Here is a 9,150-nt window from a genome sequence, read left to right on the forward strand (position 1 = left end):
GACAATTATATTTTGTGAGTAGTTTTTTAAATATTTATTTTAATACAACAAAACCTCTTAATATGACCGATCCTTTATTAACAAGTTACTCATACTCAAGTTAAACTTGAATAGTTTAAAAATAACTGCTGTTAAGATAAGGGGGTGTTAATATAAAACATGTTATTGATGAGGTAATTATGTGAGCACAAGTTTATTGTATTAATAAATAGTCGTACATTTATGTATGTAAGTCGATTGCTTGATAAGATGAAGGTACACTGTATGATCAAAAATATCAAATATACCCCGGTTTTTATAAAAAAAATTGTGGAAAATTTTGCGGTATCTGTAAGTCAATATTGCAAAATTTTGTTAATATGTACATACATACATATTTACATATTTCGTAAACAATACATATTGCGCATGTACTTAAATTATTAAGGAAATAAAATAAACTGGCTCTAAACGCTCTAATAAATGATATTTACCCAAAGTTTTTATCTAACTGTAATAAGCATTTCAAAAATATGTATGTACTTTATTTAAACTGAATTTGGCTACATTACGCCTAACGAGCCGAAAAATAAATCTTAATTTGAAAAATTAAAAAAAAAAAGTAAATAGTTATGTGACAAATTTATTAACATATTTGGACTGAAACGGCTGGGCTTACAATATTTAGTACAAAAAAAAAACCAAAATGAAATTAATAAATTACATCAAATTCATAAACTGAGTGTCTATTTATATGAAACCAATTGTAAAATATGCATAATTCGTAACTCGAATTTTATATTTAAAACATACTACTATAAGTATGTATGTATATTCGTTACAATAAAGGCAAATGAAATAGTGTTGTTGAGAAATAAGATAATTTATAAGCAAAATATTAATGTAATAAAATGTAATTAAAACCCTTTTAAAATTCTTGCAGATATTATTTTATTTTTTTTTATTTAATGTCTGTGGACATAGTTTTTACAGACTAGCAAATAACGTAAGTATAAAATAAAATTATAAATAAAAGATGACAAAAATTTACTAGAAAATGGCACCCTCACCCCAAAGAGCAATTTCATGAAAGCCATTTAATTGAAAAATGATTAAATTTTTCAAATTTTATATGGAAATTCACAGAAAATAAAAAATAATTTTTCATTTAAAGCGCAGGTTAAACCCATGATTCATAATTATTGAATCATGGGTGAAACCAATGAATGGGAAGTCAAGAGCCACCGAGTTAGCAAATAGATTAAAATCCCGTATAGCACTCCCCATAGAAGGGATATTTAAGCTAATCCTATCTAGCAAATAGGGGCAATCAATAGCTTCATTAATGATACCATGGGTAACTGATAAATATAGAACTGTCCCACGATTAGTTAATAATAATAGTAGATAGGCGCTTACACATATTTAGTGTGTTGCGTGCGCCTTGATGTCACACAAGGGGAAGGAACCTACAGTTTTACGCCGACTCCGAACGGCGATTGTAGTATTTTTATGAGAAGCAATTTTTCATGGCAGAAATACACTCGGGAGGTTTTTTTGTTTTTTTTTTTTTATTTTGGACCGAAGACCAAACATGAAGGAATGACTAGTTAGGAAAAGATTTTCGGCTTAATTTGAAGACTATGGCATACTTTTGGGAGTTCCGAGAAAAAGCTGCAACATCTTTGGAACAGGGTTTCGCCCTAACAGGAAAATAGTTTTTTTGTATGCTAGTTGGTTAAGAAACTTCTGAGTGGCTTTGTCTTTGCTTTTGAGTTAAAGTTACTTTGAACAAAAGTACATATGTATAAGCTACTGAGCACCAGGTCTTTCCGAGGCTGATACTTCCATTAATTTTGATGCTTTCATCAAATGGCTTTTTAATCGTATTGTGCATCCTGGGGATGTTTCACCGGTTATTATTCGATAAATAGTAGTATATACATAAAGTACATAATAAATAATATATAAACAGGGCGAATAACATAAATGTAAGCAACTACTTATACACATGTATCCATAAAAAGGCACAATCAATCAAAATATCATTCAATGTACACCGCTTGTCAAGTAAAAGAAGTACAATGTTCCAGATTTGCTACGATATCCCACAACAAATGGTACGCTCAAGAGGAATTCTGTTGATCTTATGGCGCACACATGCAATGGAAAAATCTTTCCAGTGCGTATTGTATACTTTTCTAAATAGGAAGGAATGCAACAAATTTATTAAAAGAATTAAAATTTCCTCAAAACAGTACTTACCCACAAACTGTCGCAGGCTTATACTTGTTTCGGGCGATGTGTGCTCAGTCAGGACTTCTCTAATCTCCTCATCGATTTCTGGAAATCGCTTTCGAAGTCTAATGAAGTAAAGTTTCACTTTCGCAGAGTATACCATTTAAATTATTTTTCTTTTTCTGTTGAGAAATATGTATGTATGTAAAAAAATAAATAATTTTTGTCCAACGCTCCTTGACTTATGTTTGACGGTTTGACTTCAGAGTTTCCTTGGCCATATTATTTGTAATTTCTTTTTTTTTTACTAATTATTCTATTTCGTCTCCGACAGTGCTTACGAAGATTAAGGCTAACATCCCCGCCATCCAACATATGCGAAGTTTACTACAGCTGCCATGTAAAGGAGCCCAAATTCAGTGTAGGATTTGTGCCGAGGAATAGAATTCGTCGCCAAGTACTGTCGTTCACCACGGTGGACGAGAGTCTCGCTACAATGCGCATCGTTCGTTTGGGTCCACGCCTCGACGGAAGGTCGAGCAGTCTAAATACCTATTCAATGAGCGCATCGAGCACACCTATGAGAACTGACCCAGTCACGGTATAAATAAAAGTCGTGCTTGACCATCAGGCAAGAGTGGACAGGACGCAATCTCTGTGGCCATCATATGAAAATTCCTCACCGTCGAAAAAATAGTCGCATTTTAGCAAGCCCGAAAGAAAAACTGTTACGTTGAATAATGTCACGAAGCTGCAAAAATGAGATGCCGGCCACAGAGCCAAACTGCGATCGAGCGTGGCGCGCGTTCGGTAGTTTTAATATAGGGAGCTCAAAAGGTCTGTGATACATACCAAGAAAAAAAGGGAGAGCCCGAATATCGTGAGTTCGAAGAGCTTATTTGTGGTAATAGTTTGTGAAGCACGCAGCTGGTCTTGTCTTTGAGCTTCCGCAAGTAAACGGCAGAGCCGACCGGCGCCTTCTTCAACTCGAAAATATCTTTGATGTGAGCCTCCCTTAAAGCCATGTAGTACCTTTAATAATTTTATCGCCTTTTCGTAGTTTTCCGCATTAATTTACAACGAGCGGATAACATCCAATGCGATACCAGTTAGGCATGACATCAAGTGTTCGAACTTCTCGACGTTCGTCAGTACCCGCTCTTGAGCGACGCTGTCATAAAACATGGCCCAAAGCAAGGCATGGCGGCAAGCGCGATTTAACTGGACAGGATGACGTGTGCGTACCTAGTTCGTCTATCATAGAATGCTTTCGCTTAGAGTATCTGGTTCACGTTGCGTCTGCCCTTTAAGTTGTAACTGCGTTTCTTCGAATTGCGTCTGCAGCCTGTCGAGTTGCGTCCTCTTTGACCTTCAATACGCTGATTTGTTTCAGAAACCAAAACCTTTTTCGTTTCAAGAACATGAAGCTCAGACCTTGTGTGGTAGATGCTCAAAAAAGTTGTAGATCTACCACAAAGTGGTAAAAGTCCGATATTCTGGGGATCTGTGTACGAAACCACAATTTCAAACTTGATTTCCCAAAAATTTAAATTTTTACACATTCATGTTTCTGGCATATGGGCGAAGATACATATGTTACCCAAAGAATACCATATGAATATCGCTAATATGGTAATGCATTTTATTTTTATTGACAATTTTGTAAGTGAAGTGAAGAATGCGTTTTGCTGGGTAACAGAAATGCATCTGTGCCGTTCAATTAAAATAGCTTAAATGACTTTAGATGGTTTGACTTTGAAAAAAAAAATTAGTTTTACTTGAAAACTTTTATATTTTTACTAAGCTTAAAAAAAAACATTTTGAACTACAAATATAGCTAGTTAATCGTTAAAACATTGTTTCGGAACCCAATAAAATGTTGCTTTAAAAGGAAAAGAGCCTATCCCGATATATATGTATGTGCATAAATATGTAGTAGACACCATGCATTGATCTCGCTGTGCTCGCAATAGCTGACATGCAAGACTGTACTGATTAACATGAGCTATGAATATATCGGACATATTCTTAACAAATTTATTAACTCAAAATTTTTCACTTATCAGAAAACGTGAAGAACTGTCTCTAAGTGAGCGCTTATCATATGTATAACCAGATTGCTTGCTGTTTTTCGCATCAAATTACAACAGATTATTGCTTCAACTTTAACCGGATGGTGTACACAATATAAATACTTATTAACTCGGAACACTCTTATAACATAATATCAAAAGTAACAAATTTTGAGTTAAGCGCTTTTGAAGGATGTATGCGATATATGTATGTATGTATGTATAAACGTCAACAAATTTGTTTTGTCGCGCCTCTAAGTAATATTTACATTTGTCTTTTTTTGCAGTTGGAATGCCAGTCTGTTGCCGGGCAATACAGGCAAGCTAGACCCGGTAGTAAAAAGAAAAATGTAATGAATTATTGTATTTTTAATTTTACGAGCCTGAGTGGTGATAACGGTCGGGGTATTTACAGTTCACTTGCTTTCGAGTAAACAAATTTCTGAGCTACTTCACATTCTGATTAAGCAGCTCAAGAAAAATGTAGACTGATCTATAACAAGTTAAGTTTAAGCAAAAAATCAAACCGACTTCAATTCTCATGAGGAAGTGACTGTATGCATCCAAAAGAACCCAGTTTTAAATTCTGGTCCGACAAATATACTCCCATCTGCCTCTCTCACATATTCTTAGCAATCTTTGTGAATATTTTGCTAATTTGTGCTTCTGATGAACACATCGATTCATTGAATAGGGTACGTGTTCCATCAAGAACCGAGCTTGCAGTATCTTCCTTTCAGGTTTTGCTTGAAGTGGCTGTTTGCATCCAATATAGTAGGCAGCAGCCGGAGAAGGCCTCCACCTCCATCTGTCGTTCGGAGCACGAATTTTGACTTCTTTATTTGTTTGATTAAATATTTTTTATGGGGACCTACAAAAGCCCGAAAAATACACCCATGAAAATCGGTAGTATTAAGAAATGGTAAAATAAAAAATTTGGTGTTGTTATTGGAAGTCTCCTAAAGAGAAACAGAGTTTTCCGATCGAAAAATATTTGTTTTCCAGAATTCTGTACCATTTCTACAAAAAAATATTTTTTCCCCACATAGAAAACATGGAAAACTTCATGGGCTTTGAGGCAGTCCTAAATACATTTTTTTTAACAAAAAATCCTTTTTCCATTTAGAAAAATCCTAGGGGGTGTGAGCTTAACATTTTTTAAATTTTTCCCCCGCACATATTTTGGACCACCCTTATGTACATGCTCCCGTTTTTTTCGAATAGCAGTCACCACTCAGAAGGCAATAAGGAACCTTAAAACGCTATATTTGCCCCAAAATGCTTCTCATAAAAACCCAGTGTACGTTTGAAGAAGATTTAAAACTGTACTCGTTTGTACGGAAATTCCCACCACTCATTAGTTCTGTTCGCTATGCAAAATCCAGTATGAGAATAAGGTATCTTACTCTCCCAAAGAGAGAAACTTAGAAAGTTTAGCGCGAAAAGGAATTTGCAAGCTTCAGTGCCAGCTGGCATCCACGGTTGCATTTCGACTATAATAAATTTTTTAAATTATTTTAGGTGGCATACAAAATAGGGCGTACACGCATATTTATGCTTATTCTGACTTTCTTCAACATACGCTTCAATTTCTTTGTGGGAGTCACTGGCGGATTTCCTATATCGACGGTAGTGTCAACTCCGTTCCGATTACGAACACAGCTTTTTCAGCCGTGTACTTTTCAAATGATAGGAATTAATTGAAATTAACAAATATTTACATACTTCTTTCATTAGTAAATCGAAACCAGGTAGTAAATTTTTTAACCGACTTCAAACCGAAATGTTTTTTATTTTATTTTTTTTTTATGTATGTTGTTGCCGCATAACTTTGGATCACGTTAACCGATTTCTATAATTCTTTTTTAAAGGAAAGGTGGTCACAGGTGGTCCCATACTTAATCTAAATCCGATCATTGGATCATGAAGAAATTAACAATAATCTTAAATTTGTATATGAGAATTGAAGTCGGCTTTGTTTTTTGCTTAAAAGTTACTTGTTATATTTGGGTTGTTAGATTTCCACATGAAACAGATACGAATTTATTTCCTAAATTTTCCTGCCAAGCTTTTGCCCATAGATTAATAAACAAATTTTTGTCATACAAATATTTTATTATTAAGCTTTTAGTACATCCTTATTAATAACTCCAGCATAGGTTGTATATTTTTGTGACTTTCCGGTCAATGCGATGAATTGCTCAGCAACTTCAACAGCTACACGCACCTGTGCCTCAGCGGTGCTCGCACCCAAGTGTGGAGTAGCCACAACTTTGGGATGTGCTATCAACGCCTTAGTAACTGTCGACTTTGGTGGCTCTTCGGGGTAAACATCAAAAGCAGCGCCAGCACAAATACCACTCTCCAACGCATCGATAACAGCTTGCTCGTCCACAATACCGCCACGAGCCACATTCACCACTTTCACGCCACGCTTACACTTTGCCAGTGTCTGTGCAGAAATCAAATTCCTAGTTTGCGGTATAAGTGGCGTATGAACGGTAATATAGTCGGCCAATGGCCAAATACTGTCCAATTCCAGTTTTTCAATGCCGGCGGCACGTGCCTCCTCCTCGGTCGTTATGGGATCATAGCCAATTGTACGCATACCCCATGCCTTCATACGTATAGCCACTTCGCGGCCGATGCGTCCCAAACCGATTATAGCGAGCGTCTTGCCATACAATTCAAAACCACTGTACAGCTTGCGATCCCAACGTCCCTCCTTCAAACTTTGCGCTGCCGGCACAATTGGACGCGCCAGTGCACCAATTAATAGGCAAGTCAATTCGCATGCTGAAATGGAATTTCCTCCGGGTGTATTGAGTACAACAACACCATGTTGTGTAGCTGCAGTCACATCAATGTTGTCAACGCCAGCGCCAGCGCGACCCACCACTTTTAGTTTGCCGCCCTCTGCACCCGCCTTGATAACCTCAGCAGTTATTTTAGTGTCGGAACGTACAATAACAGCATCGTAAGCTTTCACCACGCGAACCAGTTCGTTAACGGGTAGCTTAAGTTTAGTGTCCACACTGATGCCATTACTCTGTAGCAATTCGACGCAGGCTTTATCAACCGCATCACAAATCAAAACATTTTTGATATCAATAGACATTTTGTTGAAATGAAATAATCTCTGCGGTTGTTTGTGCGAAAAACGATTGATAAGACTGTGAAATATGCGAGTGACTGTCCAGCTCAGAGCGCGGCTTACAACTGAAGACCACTGTTAAGTTACATTCGCTTTATAAGACGATGTTAGTGGCGAGAAAAATGCAGGTTTATTTCACATGCGATCTCCACTGAACATATTTCCTATTAGAATTGATATGCTAAAGTGAAGTGAATTTTATCCAAAACAGCAAACAGTTTTATTGGCCTTCCCGTCTTAATTTATTTAATAGAAAGATCATTCGCAACCATTCGTGATTTTTCGATTATACGCCTACCTTTATCAAAGTCATTCGAAGAGATGTCATATAAGTTTGAAAAACTCTGAACGCTTTACCCCAGTTCACACATCAGTAAGATCCAGGTTCGATTTCCGATACGCCCAATATCCAATTTTTATACCTTTCATGAGCATGAAATGGTATTATTAACTTTGGTCCGATGTTTGTAAGTACCAGAATAAGAAGAGATAGACCCATTAAAATGTATACTTAAATGATCAGAACGGCGAGCTGAGTCGATTTAGCCATGTCCGTCTGTCCGTCTGTCTGTCTGTCTGTCCGTCTGTTTGTATGCAATCTAGTCTCTCAGTTTTCGAGATATCCGGATCAAATTTGATAGGTGGGTGTATTTTTATAATGCATTAATCATTTGTCGGAACCGGAAGAATCGGACCACTATAACATATAGCTCCCATACAACTGATTGTTCAGATATGAGATTTTTCGTTATAACTTCTCCATTTATGCAGCTGGGAACATGGCATTCCGCAATATTCAATATCCAAAACATGCTTACAGTGAAAATGGCGAAGATCGGGTCGCTATACCGATACAACCGATTATTCAGTTATGAGAATTTTCGTTATAACTCCTCCATTTATGCACCTATGAACATGAAATTTTGCAATACTTCCACCCATTAACAACAGAATATACAGTGAAAATAACAGAGATCGGGTCACTTTTACATATAGCTCCCATACAACTGATTGTTCAGATATGCGATTTTTTGTTATAACTACTCCATCTATGTAGCTCGAAACATGAAATTTCGCCCTATTTTCACTCATTATCAACAGAAAGTTTACAATAAAATTAACAAAGATCGGGTCACTATAACCTGTTTATTGCCCCCATACAACTGATTGTTCAGATATGGGGTTTTACTGTAAAACTCCTTTATTTGAACAGCTAAAACCGATAAATTTCGTAAGCTATTTTTTAAATAATAATACAAAGTCTACTGAGAAAATCGTCAAAATCTATGCTGTATAATCATAATCTCTTGTACCACTGATTGTTCAGATACCAGTTTTTGCGATATATGCATCTCCTTTAGGTAGGAAGCTAAACTCATTAAATTGTGTTACCGGTTTACGTACCGATCACACAGTAGTGAAAATCACTTAGATTGGTGCTATATAAGGTATATCTTCCTCTGATTGTTTAGATATGATTTTTTATATATGTATCTCCTCTATCTATGCCTGCTGTGAATATATAAATTTATTCAAATGCAGTAATCTGTTAAAGTAAAGTTTTCAGATGCTCATGAAAGGTATGAAGTCTTCGGCACAGCGCTGCTCTTACTTGTTTTTTTTTTTCTAAAATCAGTCTCGCCGTGGTAGGCTTGTTCAGAAAAAATATGACTGACCTTATATTAAGCCATAAAAAATAGCTCGTGC

At 36.2% G+C, this 9,150-nt stretch overlaps 2 protein-coding genes across 2 annotated transcripts; both read right to left on the reverse strand.

Annotated features, from left to right (window-relative positions):
• Positions 1–1,494: 1,494 nt before the first annotated feature.
• LOC118739617 lies at positions 1,495–2,380 on the reverse strand. Its single transcript, XM_036471048.1, has 2 exons — positions 2,245–2,380; positions 1,495–2,180 (listed from the first exon to the last, which is right to left on the reverse strand). Exons 1-2 carry the CDS (start codon positions 2,378–2,380, stop codon positions 2,029–2,031), a joined length of 288 nt encoding a protein of 95 aa, XP_036326941.1. The 3' UTR covers positions 1,495–2,028.
• Positions 2,381–6,384: 4,004 nt separating this feature from the next.
• Positions 6,385–7,521, reverse strand: LOC118739618 (D-3-phosphoglycerate dehydrogenase). Its single transcript, XM_036471049.1, has one exon. The coding sequence runs from the start codon at positions 7,405–7,407 to the stop codon at positions 6,409–6,411; it is 999 nt and encodes a 332-aa protein (XP_036326942.1). The 5' UTR covers positions 7,408–7,521; the 3' UTR covers positions 6,385–6,408.
• Positions 7,522–9,150: the final 1,629 nt, after the last annotated feature.

This window comes from Rhagoletis pomonella, unplaced genomic scaffold (assembly GCF_013731165.1).
Source record: "Rhagoletis pomonella isolate Grant_MI unplaced genomic scaffold, Rhpom_1.0 Rhpom_scaffold_00005, whole genome shotgun sequence".
Taxonomy (NCBI): Eukaryota; Metazoa; Arthropoda; class Insecta; order Diptera; family Tephritidae; genus Rhagoletis; species Rhagoletis pomonella.

Bases quoted from the DNA above. Each gene is read 5' to 3' on its own strand.
- LOC118739617 (XM_036471048.1), bottom strand. From the start codon at position 2,380: ATGGTATACTCTGCGAAAGTGAAACTTTACTTCATTAGACTTCGAAAG. The intron at 2,181-2,244 runs GTAAGTACTGTT...CTTCCTATTTAG, and splicing joins AAGCCTGCGACAGTTTGTGG to AAAAGTATACAATACGCACT.
- LOC118739618 (XM_036471049.1), bottom strand. From the start codon at position 7,407: ATGTCTATTGATATCAAAAATGTTTTGATTTGTGATGCGGTTGATAAA.